The following is a 27,461-nucleotide window of genomic DNA, read 5'->3' on the forward strand; positions in this document are numbered from 1 at the left end:
GAGCCACCAAGAGAGATTCTCTCGAGCGGTTGTCCAGAGAAATCTGTTGGGATAGATCAGAGTGATCGCCATTCCATTGCCTTAGCATGCACAACAGCAGAGGTCTGAGATGGAACTTGGCAAATGGGATGATATCTATGCTGGACACCATGAGCCCAATCACCTCAATACACTGGGCCACAGATGGCCTTAAGGAGGTCTGGAGGACAAGACAACTGGAATTTTGCAACGTCTCTGGTCTGTAAGAAATATCTTCATGGATACAGAATCTATTATCGTGCCCAGGAATTCCACTCTGGTACTGGACACCAGAGAACTCTTTCCTAAGTTTATCTTCCATCCATGAGACTGAAGAAGAGCAGCTTTCGAATGGTCTTCTGCCAGCCGGCAGGATGGAGCTTGGACCAGAATGTCGTCCAAATAAGGCACTACTGCAATACCTCTGGATTTTGTCACCGCGAGCAGAGCCCCCAGAACCTTCGTAAAGACTCTTGGAGCAGTAGCCAGACCAAAGGGAAGAGCTACAAACTGGAAGTGCTGATCAAGAAAAGCGAATCTTAAGAACTTGACAAGATCCTTGTGTATTGGCACATGAAGGTAAGCATCCTTCAAGTCTATCGTGGTCATGAACTGCCCCTCTTGAACTAAGGGCAGAATGGACCTTATCGTCTAGATCTTGAACGATGGCACTGACAGAAACTTGTTCAAGCACTTTAGGTCCAAAATCGTGCGAAACGTACCCACCTTTGGAACCACAAAAAGGTTTGAGAAGTATCCAAGACATCTCTCTGCTAGAGGTACTGGTACAATGACTCCTAGGGAGGAGCGATCCCTCACGCACCCTTGAAAGGCGTCTCGTTTTTCTGGTCTTGAAGTCAGGTTTGATAAGAGGAATCTGCCCCTGGGTGGATGAGATTTGAAACCTATCCTGTAACCCTGGGCAATGACCTCCAGAACCCAAGGGTTTTGCACGTCTCCCAGCCAAGCCTCCACAAAGAGAGATAGTCTGCCCCAACACGATCCAGTGATGGATCGGGGGCCGCCCCATCTCATGCCGGGTTTGTCTCGGTGGGCTTCTTCTTCTGCTTGGATTTGTTCCAAGATTGAGATGGTTTCCAAGTTTCCTTGGACTGATCGGGTTTCGCAGAAGGCTGCTGACGTTGGGACTTATCCGAAAGAAAGGGACGAAAATTAGGACCCTGTCCTTTAGCTTTATTCTTCTTATCCTGCGGTAAAAAGGCGCCCTTGCCCCCAGTGACCGTGGATATGATGGAGTCCGGGCCTGGACCGAAAACAACGTTCCCTTAAATGGAAGGGAAAGGAATCTAGATTTCGAAGTCATGTCAGCAGACCAAGACTTCAACCATAGAGCAATACGGGCTAGAACATAAACGCCTGATGTCTTGGCATTCAAGTGGATAATCTGCTACCCTCAAAGCCTTAATCCTTTCCTGGATTTCAGTGAGGAGAGTTTCCACCGCGATCATAACCAACAGAGAATCACACCAATAGGTAGTGGCTTCACCCACCGCCGCAGCAGCCTGAAATAAAAATCCTGTGTGCTGAAACATCTTTCTTAACAGAGTTTCTAGCTTCTTATCCATGGGCTCCTTAAAAGACGAACTATTCTCAAGCGGGATAGTGGTGCGCTTAGCAAGCGTGGAGATAGCTCCATTCACCTTAGGGACAGATCCCCATAACTCTAATTGGAAATCAGGAACAAGGAAAGGAAGAAGGGGAAAAAGAGGATCCAAGTCTTTCCCATTCATTCTTAATGATATTTGCCATCTTTACGGGAAGGTTTGTGGCACCACCCTGTCCTCAAACCTCATCAAGCTTAGGAATAGAAGGTTCCTTGGGTAACTTAGATTCCGGAACCTCTATCCTAAATCTAAAGCCTGGTTCCTACGCAGCCAGAGGCCTAGAGGCAGCCGATTCCGACCCAGAAAGAGCCTCCTCTGAAGAATCAGAGGCGTCTTCATCAGCGGATAATCTAGTATCAGATAAATCCAACAATTTAGATGACCCCTGGGAAGGATAGCAGTATTTAACCTTTCGCTTGCGCTTAGCAGGGCGAGGTAAAGCACTAAAGGCCACAGTGCAACCGTTCAGTAAAGTCTGGTGGTAACAGGGCCCCTCCCGAGGGAGGATAAGTAGTGCAATGGGGAGCTGCATGTGTAATAGGAGATGATTGCAGGGAACGCACCTCGCGGGACGGAGACCCCCTCAGAGGTGGACGGCTCAGTGGTGCTAAATATCTTGTTCTTAGATTAGATATAATTACTTTATTAAGGCAAGTGGAACATAATTGAGCAGGCGGGTATACCGTAGCCACCTCACAATAAAAATAGGTATTAGTTTTGGTTAAAGTGGGAGTACCCTCTAACGCATCCGAGTCCTGCATAGCTTGTTCTTTTACGATGGACTACAGAAAATTAAAAGGCACCTTTATACCCCCCAATGGCCGGGGCATTCACCACCTCCTATGACCCAGGCCCCACAGAGAAAAAGCCTGGTCACATGAAGTGCCATGCAGGACCGCCCCTGCTGCAGGGAGAAAAGCGTGCCAAACTGACAGGCTGCACAGTTATCCAAAATGAAAGTAAAACCTGAATGTTTCCACATCTGCCAGAGCAACATCTCACAAATGTCACAGCATAAAACATATAAAGTGAATCATGTATAAATCCCCCCTGTTCAATAATCCCCTTCCGAAGATATTAACCCTAGATTCCATAAGGATAAAGGAGTCACACTGTGACCCTGTCTTCTTACGTCATCATATAAGATAAAATGAAACGATCTTACCAGAATCGCCGCCTTGGAACAGACACACAGCCTCTCAAGTTTGTTAGTCTTGTAGCATCGCAGCTGACATGGACTTGAGTGAAAGAAGCAGGCAGTGAAACTCGTCAATACTGATTGCTTAGGAGTTGTTAATACGAGTCTGGATGGTTTCGCAGAAAGACTCTCCCTGCATCTCCAGACCCTAACATTCACCAATGCTCTCACTGAGAGGCTAACAAGACTACTTAAAACTCCAGTCCCATAGCGAAGAGTACCACCCTCCATAAGAGACTACACCAAATCTTCCGACACTTCTCTGCCATCCTCCGGTGACGAAAGGCAAAGAATGACTGGGGGATGAGGGGAGTGGGGGAGGTGTTTGGGCCTTTGGCTGGGGTGTCTTTGCCTCCTACTGGTGGCCAGGTTCTGTATTCCCACAAGGAATGAAGCCGTGGACTCTGCTCATATTAAGATGGGGGAAAAAAAAAAAAGAACAATTTTCAGATTCATATTTAGAGGTATACCCCTGATCATCAGAATACATTTTTTCCTTTTGAGGACATAGCTTCATGTATAGAAACATTAACCTCAGCAGGCTTAAAACTAATAGAAGGTAAATTCTTACCTGACCTTTTACACAAGACTAGGCATAGCCTAGCCAACAACATTTCAGACACACAAGACTAAAATATCCTTAACTCCAGGAACCAGAAGAATTCTCCTGTAAGAAACAGGAGAAGTAACACCCTTAGAAGCAAGAGCAATATTAGATAGGTCAGAATACATTAAAATATAAATTAATTTATTGCATAAAATAGACAGATTAAAACCTCAGCTTATTAACAATATAAAACACATAATGGTATGGTAGTGCTCAGGTGACCCAGCTTCCAAGGCAGATTTAGGGACAGAGTCAGAAGGCTCCATAACTGCAAAGAACTTATACAGAAGTAAAATGCAGAAAAAAACAAGCCTAAAGCTAAAAATGGTAATATCCCCATTAAAAAATATTCAAAGAAAGGGAAACACTTACCCACTTGGAAAAGAGCTCACTATAAAAGCAGAGATCTGGTAGTAACCCGGACACCTGTTATCTAAATAGCATACATATGAAAGTAGGCACACGTCATCTGGTGTCAAAGAAAAAAAAAAAGTGTGCCAAAAAAGTACGCCATCACACGTAGCCCGAAAGCCAACAAGCTTCAAAAAAAGTACACGTGCAAAAAAAATAAAATAATAAATCTGGTGTGCATTACAAATAGACGTGCGCAAAAAGCCATTAAAGGGACAGTCTACACCAAAATTTTTCTTATTTAAAAAGATAGATAATCCCTTTATTACCTATACCCCGTTTTTGCATAACCAACAGAGTTATATTAATATACTTTTTACCTCTGTGATTACCTTGTATCTAAGCCTTTGCAGACAGCCTCCTTATCTAAGTGCCTTTGACAGACATGCAGTGTAGTCAATCAGTGAAGACTCCTAAATAACACGGGAGTGAGCACAATGGTATCTATATGACACATGTGAACTAGCACAGTCTAACTGTGAAAAACTTTCAAACTGCTCTGAGCTAGGAGGCGGTTTTCAACTGTTTAGAAATCAGTTTGAGCCTAGCTAGGTTTAGCTTTTTAAAAATACCACTAAGGGAGCAAAGCAAATTTGATGATAAAAGTAAATTGGAAAGTTGTTTAAAATTGCATGCCCTATCTGAATCATGAAAGATTCGATTGGACTTTACTGTCCCTTTAAGCAGAAAAAAATGCATTAGAGAGTTTAAAAAGGGGAATTACCTAAAAAAAAAATAATTATGCTTACCTGATAAATTTCTCTCTTTCCGGATATGATCCGGAGTCCAGGGCATGATCAGCAATTACTGTTGGGAATATCACTCCTGGCCAGCAGGAGGAGGCAAAGAGCACCACAGCAAAGCTGTTAAGTATCACTTCCCTTCCCACAATCCCCCGTCATTCGGCCGAAGGAAAAAGGAGAAAGGGAGCAACACAAGGTGTAAAGGTGCCTGAGGTTCCAGTAAAAAAAGCCGTTTTAAATAAAAGGCAGGTCCGTGGACACCATATCCGGAAAGAAATACATCAGGTAAGCATACATTTTGTTTTCTTTCCTAAGATATGGTGAGTCCACGGCATCATCTGCAATTACTGTTGGAAATCAATACCCAAGCCAGAGGACACAGATGATAAGTGAGGGACAAGACAGGGAACCTTAACAGAAGGCACCACCGCTTGAAGAACCTTTCTCCTAAAAGCAGCCTCAGCCGAGGAAAAAGTATCAGATTTGGAAAATTTGGAAAAAGTATGCAGAGAAGACAAAGTTGCAGCCTTTCAAATCTGTTCCACAGAAGCTTCGTTATTGAAATCACAGGAAGAAGAAACAGCCCTCATGGAATGAGCTGTAATTCTTTCAGGAGGCTGCTGTCCAGCAGTCTCGTAAGCCAAACAAATTATACTTCTCAGCCAGAGAGAAAGAGAAGCAGCGGTAGCTTTCGGACCTTTGCGTTTCCCTGAGAAACAATCAAGGCAGAAGACTGGCGAATATCCTTAGTCGCCTGTAAATAGAACTTCAGAACACGCACAACATCCAGGCTGTGCAACAAGCGTTGCTTATAAGAAGAAGGATTAGGACATAGAGAAGGAACCACAATTTCCTGATTAAAATTTCTGTCCGAAACAACTTTAGGAAGAAACCAAACTTAGTATGAAGAACCACCTTATCAGCATGAAAGATAAGATAAGGTGAATCATACTGCAAAGCTGAGTGCTCTGAAACTCTCCAAGCAGAAGAGATAGCAACAAGAAATAAAACCTTCCAAGATAACTAATATCTATGGAATGCATAGGCTCAAACAGAACCTGCTGCAAGACTTTAAGAACAAGGTTAATACTCCAAGGAGGAGTAACTGGCTTAAAAACAGGCCTGACAAAAAGATTGCAAATCCGCCAGACGCTTATGCAGCAAAATAGACAAAGCAGAGATCTGACCCTTCAGAGTACTCGCTGACAAACCCTTCTCCAGACCTTCCTGGAGAAAAGACAAAATCCTAGGAATCCTGACACTACTCCAAGAGTAGCCCTTGGATTCACACCAAAAAAGATATTTACACCATATCTTATGGTAAATATTCCTAGTAACAGGCTTGCAAGCCTAAATCATGGTCTCAATGACAGACTCAGAAAACCCACGCTTAGACAGATCTAAGCGTTCAATCTCCAAGCAGCCAGCTTTAGGGAAACGAGATTTGGATGAAGTAGAAGGTCCTTCCTCAGAGGCAGTCTCCAAGGTGGAAGAGACGACATCTCCACAAAGTCTGCATACCAGATCCTGCAAGGCCACGCAAGGGCTATGAGAATCACCGACGCTCTCTCCTGCTTGATACGAGCAATGACTCGTGGAAGGAGAGCGAACGGAGGAAACAGGTAAGCCAGCCTAAATTTCCAAGGGACCGCCAGCGCGTCTATCAGAGCAGCCTGTAGATCCCTCGACCTTGAACCGTACCTTGGGAGCTTGGCATTCTGTCGAGACACCATCAGATATAGCTCCGGTACCCCCCACTTGAGGGTCAAGCTGGAGAACACCCCCGGATGGAGCTCCCATTCCACAGGATGAAAAGTCTGTCTGCTCAGAAAATCCGCTTCTCAGTTGTCCACTCCTGAAATGTGGATGGCAGACAGACCACAATTGTGAGCTTCCGCCCACTGAATAATCAGAGCCTCCTCCTTCATGGCTAAGGAACCCCGAGTTCCTCCCTGATGGTTGATGTAAGCCACTGAGGTTACATTATCCGACTGGAACCTGATAAACCGGACTAAGGCTAACTGGGGCCAAGCCATTAGAGCATTGAAAAGTGCTCTCAACTCAAAGATGTTTATGGGAAGAGCTGACTCCTCCCGAGTCCAGAGATCCTGCGTCTTTAACGAGTCCCAAACTGCTACCCAGCACAGCAAGCTGGTGTCCATGGTCACAATCACCCAGGAAGGTCTCCGAAAGCATGATCCCTAAGAGAGATGTTCCTGAGACAGCCACCACGGAAGAAAGTCTCTTGTCGCCTAATACAGAACTATCTTTTGAGATAGATCCGCATAATCCCTGTTCCATTGCCTGAGCATGCATAACTGCAGAGCTCTCAAATGGAACCGAGCGAATGGAACGATGTTCATGGAAGTAACCATCAGACCAATTACCTCCATACATTAAGCCACTGATTGCCGAACCGTAGATTGAAGAGAGGCAAGAGGAAAAGATCTTGGCTTTGCTGACCTCCAGAATTCAGGGAGCTGTGGCAAGGCCAAAAGGAAGAGCTACAAACAGAGTGTTTGTCCAGAAAAGCAAATCTCAGAAATCTGTGAGGATCCCTGTGAATGGGAACATGAAGGTACGCATCCTTCAGGTCTATGGTCGTCATGAACTGACCCTCTTGTACCAAGGGAAGAATGAAACATATAGTTTCCATCTTGAAGGACGGTACTCTGAGAAACTTGTTTAGACACTTCAAGTCTAGAATCGATCCCTCCTTTTTTTGAAACCACAAACAGATTGGAGTAGAATCCTAGACCCTGTTCCGGAACTGAAACCGGAAGAATCACTCCCAGGTCGGAAAGGTCCTGCACACATTTAAAGAACGCCTCTCTTTTTATCAGGTCTGCAGATAATCTTGAGAGGTGGAACCTGCCCCATGGGAGGAAAAGTTTTGAACCCCAACTTGTAACCTTGGGATACTATGTCCACAACCCAAGGATCTGGAACATCCCGTATACATGCAAGAGAGAACTAAGAAAGTTTGCCCCCCACTTGATCCGATCCCGGATTGGGGCAAACCCTTCATGCTAATTTGGAATCAGCTGCATGCTTCTTAGATTGGTGACCCTTATTCCAAGACTGATTGGGTTTCCAAGAAGGCTTGGACTGTTCCTGCTTGGAAGAGGAAGACTTACCTCTGAGGTTACGAAAGGAATGAAAATTACTGACGTCCTTTCAATCTATTCTTATCTTGCTGCAGGAAAGACCCTTTCCCACCCGTGATATCGGAAATAATTTCTGCCAGACCAGGCCCAAACAAGGTCTTACCCTTGTAAGGGATCGCCAAAAGCTTGGACGTAGAATGACATTTGCTGACCAAGATTTTAACCATAAAGCTCTGTGCGCTAGTATTGCAAAATCAGATATTTTGGCTCCCAACTTAATGACCTGTAAAGGAGCGTCAGTAATAAAGGAATTGGCTAACTTAAGAGTCTTAATTCTGTCCTGGATCTCCTCCAAGGGGGTCTCTGTTTGAAGAGACTCAGACAAGGCATCAAACCAATAGGCTGCCGCACTTGACACAGTGGCAATACACACTGCAGGCCCTGATGAACATGCATCTTCTGTAAAAAAGTATCCAACTTTTTGTCCACTGGATCCTTAGAAGAGCAGCTATCCTCTATAGGAATAGTAGTTCTCTTAACCAGAGTAGAATGGCCCCTTACAATTTGGGCACTGTCTCCCACGGCTCCTTAATGGACCGGGAACAGCTTTTTAAATGCCGGCGACTGAGAAAAGGGAATCCCGGATCTTTCACATTCTCGTGCAATAAAGTCCGTAGCACAGTTTGGCACAGGAAACACCTCCACAGAGGAATGAACATCAAAGTAATTAAAGGGACAGTAAACTTAAAAAATAATGTTATATAATTCTGCACATAGTGCAGAATTATATAACATTATATTAGCCTTATCGTTCTAAAAACATAATTTATGTAAGAACTTACCTGATAAATTAATTTCTTTCATATTGGCAAGAGTCCATGAGCTAGTGACATATGGGATAAATAATCCTACCAGGAGGGGCAAAGTTTCCCAAACCTCAAAATGCCTATAAATACACCCCTCACCACACCCACAATTCAGTTTAACGAATAACCAAGCAGTGGGGTGATAAAGGAGTAGAAAGCATCAATAAAGGAAATTTGGAAATTGTGCTTTATACAAAAAATCATAACCACCATAAAAAGGGTGAGCCTCATGGACTCTTGCCAATATGAAAGAAATGAATTTATCAGGTAAGTTCTTACATATATTATGTTTTCTTTCATGTAATTGGCAAGAGTCCATGAGCTAGTGACATATGGGATATCAATACCCAAGATGTGGATCTCCACTCAAGAGTCACTAGAGAGGGAGGGAAAAAATAAAATAAAAACAGCCATAATCTGCTGAAAAAAAATTAATCCACAACCCAAAAATATAAGTTTATTTCATTTGAAAGAAAAAAAACAAATCAAAAGCAGAAGAATCAAACTGAAACAGCTGCCTGAAGAACTTTTCTACCAAAAACTGGTTCCGAAGAAGCAAATACATCAAAACGGTAGAATTTAGTAAATGAATGCAAAGCGGACCAAGTTGCCGCTTTGCAAATCTGATCAACTGAAGCTTCATTCTTAAAAGCCCACGAAGTGGAGACTGATCTAGTAGAATGAGCTGTAATTCTCTGAGGCGGGGCCTGACCCGACTCAAAATAAACTTGATGAATCAAAAATTTCAACCAAGAAGCCAAGGAAACAGCAGAAGCCTTCTGACCTTTCCTAGGACCAGAAAATAAAACAAATAGACTGGAAGTCTTCCTGAAATCTTTAGTAGCTTCCACATAATATTTCAAAGCTCTTACCACATCCAAAGAATGTAAGGAACTTTCCAAAGAATTCTTAGGATTAGGACACAAGGAAGGGACAACAATTTCTCTACTAATGATGTTAGAATTCACAACCTTAGGTAAAAATTAAAAAAGTCAGCAAAACTGCCTTATCCTGATGAAAAAATCAGAAGAGGAGACTCACAAGAAAGAGCATATAACTCAGAAACTCTTCTAGCAGAAGAGATGGCCAAAAGGAACAACACTTTCCAAGAAAATAGTTTAATGTCCAAAAAATGCATAGGTTCAAATGGAAGAACCTGTAAAGCCGTCAGAACCAAATTAACAATCCAAAGAGGAGAAAATGATTAAATAACAGGCTTAATAAGAACTAAAGCCTGTACAAAACAGTGTATTTCAGGAAGTATAGCAATCTTTCTGTGAAATAAAACAGAAAGAGCAGAGATTTCTCCTTTCAAGGAACTTGCAGACAAACCCTTATCCAAACCGCCCTGAAGAAACTGTAAAATTCTAGGAATTCTAAAAGAATGCCAGGAGAATTTATGAGAAGAACACCATGAAATGTAAGTCTTCCAAACTCTATAATAAATCTTTCTAGAAACAGATTTACGATCTTGTAACATAGTATTAATCACTGAGTCAGAGAAACCTCTATGACTTCGTACTAAGTGTTCAATTTCCATACCTTCAAATTTAATGATTTGAGATCCTGATGGAAAAACAGACTTTGAGATAGTAGGTCTGGCCGAACGGAAGTGGCCAAAGCGGGCAACTGGACATCCAAACCAAATCCGCATACCAAAACCTGTTTGGCCATGCTGGAGCCACCTGCAACACAAATGATTGTTCCATGATGATTTTGGAGATCACTCTTGGAAGGAGAACTAGAGGCGGGAAAATGTAAGCAGGATGATAACACCAAGGAAGTGTCAGCGCATCCCCTGCTTCCGCCTGAACATCCCTGGACCTGGACAGGTATCTGGGAAGTTTCTTGTTTAGATGAGAGGCCATGAGATCTATCTCTGGAAGACCCCACATCTGAACAATCTAAGAAAACACATCTGGATGGACAGACCACTCCTCTGGATGTAAAGTCTGGCGGCTGAGATAATCCGCCTCCCAATTGTCTACACCTGGGATAAGCACCGCAGAAATTAGACAAGAGCTGGATTCCGCCCAAACAAGTATCCAAGATACTTTTTTCATAGCTTGGGGACTGTGAGTCCCACCCTGATGATTGACATATGCCACTGTTGTGATTTTGTCTGTCTGAAAACAAATGAACGGTTCTCTCTTTAGCAGAGGCCAAAACTGAAGAGCTCTGAGAATTGCAAGGAGTTCTAAAATATGTATTGGTAATCTCGCCTCTTGAGATTTCCAAACCCCTTGTGCTGTCAGAGATCCCCAAACAGCTCCCCAACCTGAAAGACTTGCATCTGTTGTGATCAAAGTCCAGGTTGGCCGAACAAAAGAAGCCCCTTGAACTAAGCGATGGTGATCTATCCACCATGTCAGAGAGTGTCGTACATTGATTCAGCATACAAAGCTGTAGAGGTCTCATGTGAAAACGAGCAAAGGGGATCGCGTCCGATGCTGCAGTCATGAGACCTAAAACTTCCATGCACATAGCCACTGAAGGGAATGACTGAGACTGAAGGTGCCGGCATGCTGCAACCAATTTTAAACGTCTCTTGTCTATTAGAGACAGAGTCATGGACACAATCTATCTGGAAGCCTAAAAAGGTGACCCTTGTCTGAGGAATCAAGAAACTTTTGGTAAATTGATCCTCCAACCATGTTTCCAAAGAAACAACACTAGTTGATTCGTGTGAGATTCTGTAGTACGCAAAGACTGAGCTAGTACCAAGATATCATCCAAATAAGGAAACACTGCAATACCCTGTTCTATGAATACAGAGAGTAGGGCACCCAGAACCTTTGAAAAGATTCTTGGAGCTGTTGCTAGGCCAAATGGAAGAGCAACAAATTGGTAATGCTTGTTTAGAAAAGAGAATCTCAGAAACTGATGTTCTGGATGAATCGGAATATGAAGGTATGCATCCTTCAAGTCTATTGTGGACATATAATGTCCTTGCTGAACAAAGGCAGAATAGTCCTTATAGTCACCATCTTGAAAGTTGGTACTCTTACATAATGATTCAAAATTTTTCAGATCCAGAACTGGTCTGAATAAATTTTCCTTCTTTGGTACAATGAATAGATTTGAATAAAACCCCAAACCTTGTTCCTGAGGAAGAACTGGCATGATTACCCCTGAAGACTCCAGGTCTGAGACACATTTCAGGAAAGTCTGAGCTTTTACTGGATTTACTGGGACACGTGAGAGAAAAAATCTTCTCACAGGAGGTCTTACTATAAATCCTATTCGATACCCTTGAGAGACAATGCTCTGAATCCATTGATTTTGGACAGATTTTATCCAAATATCTTTGAAAAACCTTAATCTGCCCCCTACCAGCTGAGCTGGAATGAGGGCCGCACCTTCATGCGGACTTAGGAGCTGACTTTGGTTTCCTAAATGGCTTGGATTTATTCCAACTTGAGGAAGGCTTCCAATTGGAAGCAGACTCCTTGGGGGAAGATCGCGTTTTTGTTCCTTATTCTGACGAAAGGAACGAAAATGGTTAGAAGCCTTTGATTTACCCTTAGGTTTTTAATCCTGAGGCAGAAAAACTCCCTTCCCCCAGTGACAGTTGAAATAATAGAATCCAACTGAGAACCAAATAAATTATTACCTTGGAAAGAAAGAGATAGTAATCTAGACTTAGATGTCATATCAGCATTCCAAGATTTTAGCCACAAAGCTCTTCTAGCTAAAATAGCTAAAGATATGGATCTAACATCAATTTTGAGAATATCAAAAATGGCATCACAATAAAATGATTAGCATATTGCAATAGGCGAATAATGCTAGATAAGTCATAATCCAATTCCTGTTGCGCTAAATTCTCCAACCAGAAGGTTGATGCAGCCGCAACATCAACCAAAGAAATTGCAGGTCTGAGAAGATGACTTGAATATAAATAGGCCTTCCTTAGATAAGATTCAAGCTTCCTATCTAAAGGATCCTTAAAAGGAAGTACTATCTTCCATAGGAATAGTGGTACGTTTAGCAAGAGTAGAAATAGCCCCATCAACTTTGGGGATTTTTCCCCAAAACTCTATAGATTTTGCTGGAAAAGGATACCATTTTTTAAACCTGGAAGAAGGAATAAAAGAAGTACATGGCTTATTCCATTCCCTAGAAATCATATCAGAAATAGCCTCAGGAATAGGAAAAACCCCTGGAGAAACCACAGGAGGTTTAAAAACAGCATTTAAACGTTTATCAGACTGAACGTCAATAGGACTGGTTACCTCAATATCCAAAATAATTAACACTTCTTTAAATAAAGAATGCATATACTCTATTTTAAATAAATAAGTAGATTTGTCAGTGTCAATGTCTGAGGAATGATTTTCTGTATCAGATAGATCCTCACCAGAAGAGGATAAATTATGTTGTTGGTCATTTGAAATATCATCAACTAAATGAGAAGTTTTAAAAGACCTTTTCATTTATTAGAAGGTGGAAATGCAGACAAAACCTTCAAAATAGAATCAGAAACAAATTCTTTAAAATTTACAGGTATATCATGCACATTAGAAGTTGAAGGAACTACAACTGGCAATGTGCTATTACTGATGAATACACTAACTGCATGTAAAAGTTTTATCATGACAACTATTACAAATGACATTCGGCGAAATAATTTCAACAATTTTACAACAAATGCACTTAGCTTTGGTAGGACCGATGTCAGGCAGCAATGTTCCAGCAGAAACTTCTGAGGCAGGATCAGATTGGGACATCTTGCTCAATGTAAGAGAAAAAACAACATATAAAGCAAAATGATCTATTTCCTTATATGACAATTTCAGGAATGGGAAAAAAAAAAAGCAAATAGCATAGGCCTCTGATAGAGAAAAAAATCAAGAGGCAAACATCAATGGGGTATTGAAATAATGAAAAAGTTTGGCACCAAGTATGACGCACAACGTAACAAACTTTTTGGCGCCAAAAATAACAGGAAATGACACACTTGCGTCACTAATGACGCAACCGTGTGAAAGGTCTCGGCGTCAAGTATGACGCCGGAAATGACGAAGTTGCGTCAGACGTATTTTTCCGCGCTAAGAATGACGCAATAAAGTTTAGCATTTGACGCACCCGCGGGCCTAATGCCACCCGCAATTTGCAAGAAGTAGTCAATTGAAAAAAGACTAAACCCCAGGTAGGAAATTTTTTTCTATAAAAGATGTTTATATTACCCAAATATGAAACTGACAGTCTGCAGAAGGAAATACATGAACCTGACTCATGGCAAATATAAGTACAATAAATATATTTAGAACTTTATATAAATGCATAAAGTGCCAAACCATAACTGAGGTGTCTTAAGCAATAAAAAACATACTTACCAAAAGACACCCATCCACATATAGCAGATAGCCAAACCAGCACAGAAACAGTTATCAGTAGAGGTAATGGTAAATTGAGAGTATATCGTCAATCTGAAAAGGGAGGTAGGAGATAAATCTCTACGACCGACAACAGAGAATCCATGAAATAGACCCCCGTTAGGGAAATCATCATATTCAGACAGAGCAGGAGCGAGCTGCACTTAGTGTTATGGCGCGGTCGGGCCGGGTTGTGACTATACAGCTGGCCTGATGAGCTGTGTAAAAAAAAAACAGACCCGCTCAGCAGAGAGCGGGTCTGAAAACCTGTCATATTTTTAAAAAATTCAAAGGGCAAATAAGGTTTTATAACGATAAGGCTAATATGTTATATAATTCTGCTCTATGTGCAGAATTATATAAGATTATTTTTTACGTTTACTGACACTTTGTTTACTAGAATTCTTAGGGTTGACAATGATAGGGATATCGGAATCATCGAGAGTAGCCAAAACCTCTTAACAAAACACGGAGGTGTTCAAGCTTAAAATCTAAAAGGATACAACTTCAGCATCAGATGAACGATTTACACTGTCTGAATGTGAGATTTCACCCTCAGAGGCTACCGACGTATCTTCCTCATCAGACTTATGAGAAAGAGAAACTTGGTTAGCTGGAACTGGATTAGAAACCTTAATATCTGAATCTCTAAATTTCCTCTTGCGTCTTCCCTGTAGCATGGGAATGGCAGCTAATGCAGCAGAAGATACCTGGGCAGCAATTTCTGCTTGCAAATATACTACTCCAGGAGATTTAGAGGAACCGCCGGGCATTGCATATGACGCTGTTAAGACACTGAACTCAAATTTTTTCTTTAGGGATTCAGATAGAGCATGCAATTTTAAGCAACTTCTAATGTACTCCTATTATCACATTTTCTTCATTCTCTTGGTATCTTTATTTGTAAAGCAAGAATGAAAGGTTAGATGTCGGCCCTATTTTGGTTAACAACCCTGGTTGTTCTTGCTGATTGGTGGATAAATTCACCCAACAAAAAACAAGTGCTTTCCAGGGACCTTAAAAAAATTGCCTGGCTCCTTAGCTTAGATGCCCTTTTTTTCAAATAAAGGTAGCAAGAGAACGAAGATAAAGTTATAATAGGAGTAAATTAGAAAGTTGCTTAAAATTGCATGCTCTATCTGAATTACGAAATAAAATTTTTTAATTCAGTGTCCCTTTAAGGCTTGGGACTTCTGAGGAGAAAGCTGTGGCATTGCCTGAACAGCATCAACCTGAGAGAATGGTGGCTCAGAAACAAAAATTCTCTCTTTGTAAATGAATGTCCTCTCAATACATGAGGAACAAAAAGGTAAGGGAGGTTCCACTTGGTTATCTAAGCAAAGCCTGCATGTAACAGAAGGCATAGACTCTATTTTGAGAAGAAAAAAAAAAAAAAACGTATAAAATTACACCAGTGTTCCCACCGGAGTATACAAAGAATTTGAACTTATATAAAATGCCCCAAAATTAATTATCTCTCTAACAGGAGATAAAAATATGTGATAGATCAGAAAAGAAGGGTTTTAACTTCTAGCAACACACCGCTTAAAACTAGAGCTTCAGGAAACACCTCTACACCTCAGCCGTATAGCTGAGGCGCCTACCTGCCCCCTCTGCACTCCAGAAATGAAAAACAGCACTGCGACTAGCTCAGTAGCAGATCTGGACTTCTACCACCTCCTTGATGCAATGAAGTCACGTGACCGGCACTATGCTGCGCCACAAGGAGAAAGCACACGTTTCCTGCACTGACTTGCCGCATCAGAAGGATCTGCCTCCATACTAATGACGTAGGCTGTCTCGGGAGTCGCAACTGAGAGCACACATACCGAGCTGAAAGGGAGACCAACCCTCAGCAGCTCCGGTATCAAGAGTACAAATACCACAATAAACGTACCGCCAGAAAACAAAGTGCCCAAGCACAAACACACAACCTCCCATGATAACTGAGCTCACCATCTCCAAACAGTACAGTGCCTGAAACTGCAATTAAAAAAAAAAAAAAAAGCAGCCCTGTATTATAAACAGGACTAAGTCCCACCTTAGCGCAGTTCTGATCTGCATCTGTGACTCAGGAGTCATATATAATAAAGAAAAAAAAAATAGCACTTACCTGCACTTCTAGCCGTCCGGCAACAGACCAGCTCACCCAGCTTGAGAGAAAGCCCCTCCTCATAGAGGCCTGTAGACAAAAGAAAAAACAGAGTAAGCCTACTCTGGTTTTCTATACAGGGGCAGCAAAGTGCTAGGAAATGCAGTGAGGCCCACCCCACAAGTTCCTAACTGCTTGAAAGCCACCACTGCCCTACTGAAGAGACTAACGTGGAGCATGGCTAGACCCAGACTTGATAGGAAAGATAAGAGCAAACCTACTCTGGCTTTCAAAATAATAAAATCTTGATTGAAGAAAATTATTCAGACACCAAAAACGTCACCTCCTCCTTGCACCAAAGGCAAAAAGAATGACTGGGGGTTGTGGGAAGGGAAGTGATACTTAAGAGGGTTGTTGTGGTGCTCTTTGCCTCCTCCTGCTGGCAAGAAGTGATATTCCCAACAGTAATTGCAGTAGATGCCGTGGACTCACCATATCTTAGGAAATATTTTTTTTGTTATTGTCCCAAGGTAATATACATATAATAAACATATACAACAACAACCCAAGAGGCTTATAGGGGGGACAAATAATTTAATTTTACTAAAAGCACCCCACTACTGGAGGAAACCAGTAGGAAGTCAAAACTAGTGCTAAAAAAAACAGCAGAGGATCTGGAATAGGAGTTTATCGACAAACCAACAGGTGGTGGCAAAGGACAGGTCCCTGCAACAACCGTAGAAAGGCTTGACTAAATCCCAGTAGGTTAAATAAATGCCACTACCTATACTCCAAATACATCCCTCTAACAAGCACTGTACTCTGATGGGAATCAAATGTACATAGTTATTCATCAACCTCCTCCATCCAGCAGAGACAAAAACAAAACTTAGGAGCTAGTGATGTAAGAGGGGTTTTAAAAAGCTCTATTGGTTTGGGAATTTTTGCTTCCCCCTAGTGGCAGGGAAGAGTAATTCTCAGGAGTAATTGATCGTGGACTCTCACCACCTGTATGAAAGAAATACATGTTCGTCCCTCGGTTTCTTTGTGCCCCTAGCAAGTGAGATAAAACATTAATGGATTTAGGCTCGGTTTCTTTGTGCCCCTAGCAAGTGAGACAAAACATTAATGGATTTAGACTTTTAATTTTACCCATGCTCTGGTTCTCATCATCCTGGTCAATAAACACATGGTCCATAACAAAATTAAGCAGCTCTGACTGTAGTCCTAAATCTGGATTAAAAACAAGCAGCATCAAGTTATCTCTGCCCGCTGTGGTTAATTGGTGGCTGAAGATCATCAATAGATCACAGAGCAACATGAAAGCCTGGAAAAAGAAAGCATTATGTTATGATTCATTAAAAGTTAGTACAGGTCTTACAAGTAATCATATCAATTTAATTATGAATGCAGCACTTTAGAGAGGTTTACAAGAAATTAAACAAGCAACACTTATAAAAGGTTAAAAATAAATCAGATTAATATTTATGATAAATTAAAATCAACATATTCAAAGTGACAGCTATCAATAGTACTGGGAATATAGCATATAATTTACCCTCCCCTTCTTACATTCTTCAGCTCATGCAGGACCTATTTGTAGGGAGGCAACTTTCTTCAAAATTATTCATAGAACAGATAAGGCAACACTGCATAAAACCTGATGCTTGATTCTGAGAGAATGCTGAATCCACTTGGAGACCTGACATTCAAATAAGATAGACCGCTCTCTAATTTCCAGAATTATGGGCAGAGTAGTGAAAAGCACCTTTCCGGAGGTGATTTCAAACCGCAAACTACAGTCTAGAGCTACTGCCAAACCATTGTAACCAAGGAATCCCTTACAATGAGAGTGTTTTTGAAAACACCCTGTTAAAGGGACACAAAACCAAACCTGTATCTTTCATGAATCTGGAAGAGCATGCAATTTTAAACAACTTTCCAACACAATTTTTATTATAAATCTACTTCATTCTCTTATAATGCTTTGTTGAAAGGTCAGCAATGCACTACTGGAAGCTAGCTGAATAAACTGGGTGAGTCAATGAAAAGGAGGCATGTATGTGACACCAACAATCAGTAGCTAGCTCTGAGTAGAGCATTGCTACTTCTAAGCCTAACTGAGCATGCTTTGCAACAACATTTACAAAGAGAAATTAGACAACCTCCCAACATTGACTAAGGAAGCTGAAAACATGAACCAATTTGGAGAAAAGAAAAAAAAACGCATTATCCTTTACTTCCATTTTTGCTGGGTTTAATGAAAGAAGAAAACAGAAGAGAAAGGAAGGCAGAAGAGAGAGGGAGGGCATGGAAGTGTGGTGCAGGAAATGGGGGGGGGGGGGGATGTAAAACAATTTATGCTTACCAGATAAATTCCTTTCCTTCCAGATAGGAAGAGTCCACGGCTTCATTCCTTACTGTAAGGAAATACAACACCTGGCCACCAGGAGGAGGCAAAAAAACTCTAGCCAAATGCTTAAATATCCCTCACACTACCTCATTACCCCAGTCTTTCTGCCGAGGGAACAAGGAAAAGTAGGAGAAACATTAGGGTATAAATGGTGCCAGAAGAATAAAATAAATAATAGGGGACAAGGAAAGGAATTTATCTGGTAAGAATAAATTATGTTTGCCTTCCTAAGATAGGGAAAGTCCACAGCTTCATTCCTTACTGTTGGGAAAACTATATTATGGGAAAACCCGAAACGCGTCAGTGACGTCACTCGGGCCGAGGTTGTAGCCTCAGGTTTTTAATATAGTAGTAGCTGCTTACTTGCTTGTGGTCTTTTATATATTTTTATACTTTTTTGAATAAAGTAACTCCCTTTTTTACATGCACCAGTTTGAGCTGGACTGGGTTTTTGTTGCATTTGGGAATACTATACCCAAGCTCCAGAGGACACTGAATGAATAACAGGAGGGAACAAAAAGGAAGAGGCGGACCCTATTCTGAGGGCCCCACAGCCTGCAAAACTTTTCTCCCAAAAGCAGCTTCATCCGAAGCAAAAACATCAAACTTGTAAAATTTTGAAAAAGTATGTAAGGAGGACCAGGTAGCCGCCTTACAAATCTGATCCATAGAGGCCTCATTCTTAAAGGCCCAAGAGGAAGCCACTGCTCTAGTGGAATGAGCCATTATCCTCTCAGGACGACAATGTTCCGCTGTCTTGTAAGCTAAGTGGATGACACCCAACCAAAAATATAGGGAAGTCGAAGTAGCCTTCTGCCCCTTAACGCTTCCCCGAATGGACAACAAAGAGGAAGATTGTTTAAACTCCTTAGAAGCCTGAAGATAGAACTTCAAGGTGCGAACCATATCCAAATTGTGAAGTAAGCGTACCTTCGATGGAGGATTAGGACACAAGGAAGGAACCACAATCTCCTGATTGATGTTGCGATCTGACACAATCTTAGGAAGAAAACCTAATTTAGTACGTAAAACTGCCATATCTGAAAAATCAGATAAGGAGACTCACATTGCAAAGCATAGATCTCAGAAACTCTGTGCGCAGAGGCAATAGCCAATAAAAAACAAAATTTATGCTTACCCAATAAGTTGAGTCCACGGATCATCTATTTACTATAGGGATATATCACTCCTGCCCAGCAGGAGGCGGCAAAGAGCACCACAGCAAAGCTGTTAAATATCACCTCCCTTCCCTCCCACCCCAGTCATTCGACCGAAGTAAAGGAGAGAAAGGAAGCAACAAGGTGCAGAGGTGTCTGAAGTTTATAACACCTTTCTAATTTTTTCCTATTAATTTCTCTTCGTTCTCTTGCTATCTTTATTTGAAAAAGACGACATCTAAGATTTTTTTTTATTCAGAACCATGGACAGCACTATTTTTTATTGGTGGATGAATTTATCCACCAATCAGCAAGAACAACCCAGGTTGTTCACCAAAAATGGGCCGGCATCTAAACTTGCATTTCAAATAAAGATACCAAGAGAATGAAGAAAACTTGATAATAGGAGTAAATTAGAAAGATGCTTAAATCACGAAAGAATAAAATTGGGTTCAGTATCCCTTTAAGAACTAAATTAAGACTCCAGGGAGGAGTAACTGGTTTGAACACAGGCCTGATCCTGACCAAGGCCTGACAAAACGACTGCACGTCTGGAACGTCTGCCAGACTTTATGCAACAAAATAGATAAAGCAGATATTGGACCCTTTAGGTAACTTGCCAATAATCCTTTCTCCAAACCTTCTTGGAGAAATGACAGAATTCTAGGAATGCTAACTCTACTCCAAGAGTAGCCCTTGGATTCACACCAATATAGATATTTACACCACATCTTGTGGTAAATCCTTCTAGTCACAGGTTTACGAGCCTGAATCATGGTCTCTATGACCGATTCTGAAAAGCCCCGCTTGGATAAAATTAAGCGTTCAATCTCCAAGCAGTCAGCTTCAGAGAAACTAGATTTGGATGAAGGAAGGGCCCTTTAAGTAGAAGGTCCCTCCTCATCGGAAGTCTCCAAGGTGTAAGAGACGATACCATTTGCATATCAAATCCTGCGAGGCCAACCCAGTGCAATGAGGATCACTGATTCCCTCTCCTGCTTGATTCGAGCAATGACCCGAGGAAGAAAAGAGAACTGAGGAAATAGGTATGCAAGACTGAAATTCCAAGGTACCGCCAGGGCGTCTATCAGTACCGCCTGAGGGTCCCTTGACCTTGATCCGTACCTCGGAAGTTTGGCATTCTGCTGAGATGCCATGAGATCCAATTCCGGCTGAACCCATTTGAGAATCAGGCTGGAAAACACTTCCGGATGGAGTTCCCAATCCCTCGGGTCTGTCTGCTCAGGAAGTCCGCCTCCCAGTTGTCCACCCCTGGGATGTGGATCGCCGACAGAAAGCAATTGTTGGTCTCCGCCCACCGAATTATCTTGGCTACCTCTGTCATGCCTAAGGAACTACGCGTCCCTCCCTGATGGTTGATGTAAGCCAAAGAACTTATGTTGTCCGACTGGAACCTGATGAACCGGGACAAGGCTAACTGGGGCCAGGCCAGAAGAGCATTGAAGATTGCTCTCAGCTCCAGAATGTTTATGGGCAGAACAGACTGACTGAATCCAAGTTCCCTGAGCCTTGAGAAAGCCCCAGACTGCTCCCCATCCCAGAAGGCTGGCGTCTGTTGTCACAATCACCCAAGAGGGTCTGCGAAAGCAGGTTCCCTGGGATAGATGATCCTGAGACAACCACCAAAGAAGAGAATGCCTTGTCAAATACGAGACAAATACGCATAATCTCCATTCCATTGACTGAGCATGTTTAACTGCAGAGGTCTGAGGTGGAAACGAGCGAACGGGATGATGTCCATTGCCGCCACCATCAGCCCGATTACCTCCATGCACTGAGCCTCTGATGGCCGAGGAGTGGACTGAAGCGCTAGGCAAGAATCGAAAATCTTTGATTTCCTGACTTTTCAGAAAAATCTTCATTGATAGGTAATCTATTATGGTTACCAAGAAAGTTACCCTTGTAATTAGGAAAGATAACATTTCTGAGTGAGACCTTGCTAGCTGAAAGTATGGTGCCTGGACCAGGATGTCGTCCAGATAGGGCGCCACAGCAATGCCCTTTTATCGGAGCACCGCCAACAGGGATCCCAGAACCTTTGAGAAAATTCTGGGAGCTGTGTCAAGGCCGAAAGGAAGACCCACGAATTGGAAGTGTTTGTTTAGAAATACAAACCTTAGAAACTTGTGATGATCCCTGTGAATGGGAACATGCAGGTACGCATCCTTTAAATCCACTGTTGTCATAAATTGATCCTCTTGGACCAAAGGAAGAATGGAACGAATAGTTTCCATCTTGAAGGACGGTACTCTGAGGAATTTGTTTAGACTCTTGAGATCTAAAATTTGTCTAAAAGTTCTCTCCTTTTTGGGAACCAACAACAGATTGGAATAAAACCCCAGACCCCGTTCCTGCTTCGGAACAGGAACTATCACTACCAGGTAAGAGAGAGGTCCCGTACACAGTGTAAGAACGCCTCTCTTTTAGTCTGGTCTACAGATAATCTTGAAAGCAGAAACCTGCCTCTGGGAGTAAAATTCTTGAACTCTAGTTTGTATCCCTGGGACACTATGTCCACTGCCCAGGGATCATGAACATCATAAACCCAAGCCTGAGCGAAGGAGGAAAGCCTGCCCCCAACAAGATCCGTTTCTGGATCGGAGGCAGGCCCTTCATGCTGTCTGATTCAATAGCAGGCTTATTGGATTGTTTTCCCTTGTTCCAAGACTGATTGGGTCTCCAGGAAGGTTTAGATTGTTCTTGCTTGGAAGAGGAAGCAAAAGAATTCCCTTGAAATTTTTAAAGGAACGAAAATTACTCCGACGCCCCTTTTGTTTGTTTCTCTTATCCTGAGGGAGAAGATGACCCTTTCCTACCGTAATATCAGAGATTATTTCCGTCAAACCCGGTCCAAACAAGGTCTTTCCCTTGTACGGATTCGCTAAAAGTTTAGACTTAGATGACACATCCGCAGACCAAGGTTTTAACCATAAAGCTCTGAGAGCTAGAACGGCAAAACCTGAAATCTTTGCTCCCAGTTTGATAACCTGTAGGGAAGCATCAGTAATAAAGGAATTAGCCAATTTAAGGGCTTTTATTCTATCATGGATCTCATCAAGGGGAGTGTCTGTCCTAATAGCATCAGACAACGCATCAAACCAATATGCCGCCGCCGCACTAGTGACAGTAGCAATGCACACTGCAGGTTGCCATTGTAAACCCTGGTGTACATACATCTTCTTAAGTAACCCCTCTAATTTTTTGTCCATAGGATCCTTAAAGGCACAACTATCCTCTATGGCAGTGCTTTCCAAACTGTGTGTCGGGACACACTAGTGTGTCGGCAGCAGTGTGTAGGTGTGTCCCTGCTTTAGCACAAATTTTTTAAAATGTAATTTAAAAATAATTTTTTGGGGGGTTTCTGACTTTCTGCCTGCCTGCTACGCATATCACATGGTTGACACGTGATTGATACCTAGGGGGTCACAGATCATCTTAACCTATTGGTGCAGCTCAGTGGGAACTGAAACTATTCCCATTTGGTGGCTTTGGCGGCACATTGTCTCCTGACTGCACGTGTAGTCTCCTTAATTGGCTCGTGACTGCATGTGTAGTCAGTGAGTGGGACAGCAGTGTGTTTGCAGCACGGGCAGTAGTCAGTCAGACTCACCGAGCTCTGAGGGCGGCAGCTTAAACGCTGAGCTGAAGTCAGAGGGTTTTTTTTTTGCAACTAGCTCCCAGTAGTGCATTGCTTCTCCTGCTCTTGATATATGGATAGGAAGGGGAAGCTTAAAAATGCTTGATGATGAAATGCGAGTGTCTTTATCTAATATTCCACCAAATATTCAGAAATTGTGTTCATCCCATCAACCTCATATATATCCCATTAAAATAGTAAGTAGCTATTGGTGTTATTAAACTTTTTTTTAATTCTTGCACATACATACTGTTACTTGTAAATACATTTAGTTATTATATAATTTATGTATGTGTCCGTATCTCTTAAAACAAGTTAGTTTAACCTCCTGTTTGCCAGTACAACTGAATTACTGTGTCATGAAATGATGTAGGTCTAAAAAGTGTGTCGCCAACATGAAAAGTTTGGAAAGCTCTGCTCTATGGGCATGGTAATCCTCTTGGCCAGAGTGGAAATTGCCCCTTCCACCTTGGGTACTGTTTGCCAAGACTCCTTGATAGAGTATGCTATGGGAAACATCTTTTTAAATATAGGGGATGGAGAAAAAGGGATCCCATTCCTTAGCAATGATCTCAGAAGCTCGATCTGGTACTGGAAAAACCTCTACCGAGGAAGGTACCTCAAAATATTTGTTTAGCTTACTGGATTTCTTAAGATTAACTACGACCATAGTCTTGCTGTCATCCAATGTAGCTAAGACCTCCTTAAGTAACAGACGGAGGTGTTCTAGCTTAAACCTGAAGGATACAACTTCAGTATCAGCAGGAGGAATTACACTGTCAGAATCTGAGATTTCCCCCTCAGATGCTACCGAAAGATCCTCCTCCTCAGGCTTCTGGGAGGGGGCATCCAAAATAGCAACAACTGTGTCAGTAACCCCTACTGAATGTTTACTTTTCCTCTTGCGCTTTCCCTGCAGCATATGAAAAGCAGACAACGCATCAGAAAACGCAGAGGACATGAGAGAAGCAATGTCTTGCAACGTAACTCCACGAGGAGTTAGAGAGGAAGCGCAGGGCACTGCATGTGTGGGCGATACAATTTGGGACGCTTGAGGAGAAAGCTGCGGCATATATTGAACATGGTCAGACTCCTGAACAGCATCCGCCTTGGAAAATGTTGGTTCAGAAAAAAGCCTATCCCTATAATTTAAAGGTTCTCTCAATACATGAGGAACAGAAAGGGATTGGTGGTTCCACATTGGCATCAAAACACAAAAGAACAAGTGACATTTTGCAAGGCCTCTTGGTCAATTCTGACTCACAATGGATGAAATTATCAAATTATAACCTTGATTTTTTAATAAAAAAATTAATAAAAAACGTTACTGTCCCTTTAAATTTAAACTGTAACTTTTTTACTTTAGTCTGCAGAATGAGATAAATTTATTTCTCTTGTGATGTATCGAGTCCACGGATTCATCCTTACTTGTGGGATATTCTCCTCCCCTACAGGAAGTGGCAAAGAGAGCACCCACAGCAGAGCTGTCTATATAGCTCCCCCCTTAGCTCCACCCCCCAGTCATTCGACAAAAGGCTAGGAAGAAAAAGGAGAAACTATAGGGTGCAGTGGTGACTGAAAGTTTAAAAATAAAAATATATATGCCTGTCTTAAAAAACAGGGCGGGCCGTGGACTCGATACATCACAAGAGAAATAAACTTATCAGGTAAGCATAAATTATGTTTTCTCTTGTAAGATGTATGAGTCCACGGATTCATCCTTAATTGTGGAATACCAATACCAAAGCTTTTGGACACGGATGAAGGGAGGGACAAGACAGTTACCTTAAACGGAAGGCACCACTGCTTGTAGAACCTGTCTCCCAAAAATAGCCTCGAAGAAGCAAAAGTATCGAATTTGTAAAATTTTGAAAAAGTATGAAGCGAAGACCAAGTCGCCGCCTTACAAATCTGTTCAACAGAAGCCTCATTTTTAAAAGCCCATGTGGAAGCCACAGCTCTAGTAGAATGAGCAGTAATTCTTTCAGGAGGCTGCTGGCCAGCAGTCTCATATGCCAAACGGATGATGCTTTTCAGCCAAAAGGAAGGAGGTAGCGGTAGCCCTTTGACCTCTCCGTTTACCCGAATAAACAACAAACAAAGAAGATGTTTGACGGAAATCTTTAGTTGCTTGTAAGTAGAACTTTAAAGCACGAACCACATCAAGATTGTGTAACAAACGTTCCTTCTTAGATGAAGGATTAGGACACAAAGAAGGAACCACAATCTCTTGATTGATATTCTTATTAGAAATAACCTAAGGAAGAAACCCAGGTTTGGTACGTAAAACCACCTTATCTGCATGGAAAACAAGGTAAGGTGAATCACATTGTAAAGCAGATAGCTCAGAAACTCTTCGAGCCGAAGAGATAGCTACTAAAAACAAAACTTTCCAAGATAGAAGCTTAATATCTATGGAATGCATAGGTTCAAACGGAACCCCTTGAAGAACTTTAAGAACTAAGTTTAGGCTCCATGGCGGAGCAACAGGTTTAAATACAGGCTTGATTCTGACCAAAGCCTGACTAAATGCTTGAACGTCTGGAACATCCGCCAGACGTTTGTGAAGAAGAATAGACAAAGCAGATATTTGTCCTTTTAGGGAACTAGCAGATAATCCCTTCTCCAGACCTTCTTGGAGAAAAGACAATATTCTAGGAATCCTAATCTTACTCCACGAGTAACCTTTGGATTCACACCAATAAAGATATTTGCGCCAAATCTTATGATAGATCTTCCTGGTGACAGGCTTTCTAGCCTGAATATGGGTATCAATGACCAACCCAGAGAAACCACGCTTTGATAGAATCAGGCGTTCAATCTCCAAGCAGTCAGAAGCAGAGAGATTAGATTTGGATGCGTGAACGGACCTTGGATTAGAAGGTCCCGCCTCATTGGCAGAGTCCACCGTGGAACCGAGGACATGTCCACTAGGTCTGCATACCAAGCTCTCTCCTGCTTGATTCTGGCAACCAGACGTTGAAGGAGAGGAAACGGTGGAAATACATAGGCCAGATTGAAGGACCAAGGCACTGCTAGAGCATCTATCAGTACCGCCTTGGGATCCCGGGACCTGGACCCGTAGCGAGGAAGTTTGGCATTCTGACGAGACGCCATCAGATCCAATTCTGGTGTGCCCCATAGCTGAATCAGCTGGGCAAATACCTCCGGATGGAGTTCCCACTCCCCCGGATGAAAAGTCTAACGACTTAGAAAATCCGCCTCCCAGTTCTCTACTCCTGGGATGTGGATCGCTGAGAGATGGCAAGAGTGATCCTCTGCCCACCGTATTATTTTGGTTACCTCCACCATCGCTAGAGAACTCCTTGTTCCTCCTTGATGATTGATATAAGCTACAGTCGTGATGTTGTCCGACTGATGAATTTGGCCGCAGCAAGCTGAGGCCACGCCTGGAGTGCATTGAATATCGCTCTCAGTTCTAGAATGTTTATTGGAAGGAGAGCTTCCTCCCGAGACCATAAGCCCTGTGCTTTCAGGGAATTCCAGACTGCACCCCAGCCTAGCAGGCTGGCATCTGCCGTTACAACGAGCCACTCTGGCCTGCGGAAACACATTCCCTGGGACAGGTGGTCCTGAGACAACCACCAGAGAAGAGAATATCTGGTATCCTGGTCCAGATGAAGTTTGATTTCTCTAAGGAAAAGAAACTGCGCAACTGAGGCGCGAAAATAGGCCCCTCCCACCTCACTTGATGTTTTGAGGCCTATCAGACAAACACCAGAGTGTCTCTTAATTAACCATGTGGGTTAAAAAAACAAAAAAAACAAGCCACAATAACCCCTTTAGTCCCTTCAAAAAAACGTTATAATTGCATCACTTACTGAACAAACAAAAACGTTTTTTTCCTAACAGTGTCACCAGTAACTTATGAGCCCTTCAAGCAAGCTTAAATTCCTATCCAAGTGTCTGAATACAGCTTACCCTTCCCTCATGGGGATATTGCCAGCCTTTTCTAGAATTAACACAGTCTGTCTAGAAAAATATATAGACTGAACATACCTCATATGCAGCTTAGCATGCAAACCGTTCCCCCAACTGAAGTTTTCCTGTACTCTTCAGCCCTTGTGAGAAAAGCAGTGGATCTTAGTTACAAAGTGCTAAGATCATAACCCTCCTTGCAGAAATCTTCATCCCTTTTCTGCCAGAGAGTAAATACTACACACCGGT

General features: G+C 42.3%; 1 protein-coding gene across 1 annotated transcript in view; it reads right to left on the reverse strand.

The window, feature by feature from the left end:
- Positions 1–27,461, reverse strand: part of STAG1 (stromal antigen 1) — a 788,714-nt gene that overhangs the window by 274,625 nt on the left and 486,628 nt on the right. Inside the window, exon 19 of the mRNA XM_053709754.1 lies at positions 17,198–17,372. Coding sequence (XP_053565729.1) covers positions 17,198–17,372 — 175 coding nt within the window. The remainder of the gene's footprint in view (positions 1–17,197; positions 17,373–27,461) is intronic.

This window comes from Bombina bombina, chromosome 4, assembly GCF_027579735.1.
Source record: "Bombina bombina isolate aBomBom1 chromosome 4, aBomBom1.pri, whole genome shotgun sequence".
NCBI lineage: Eukaryota > Metazoa > Chordata > Amphibia > Anura > Bombinatoridae > Bombina > Bombina bombina.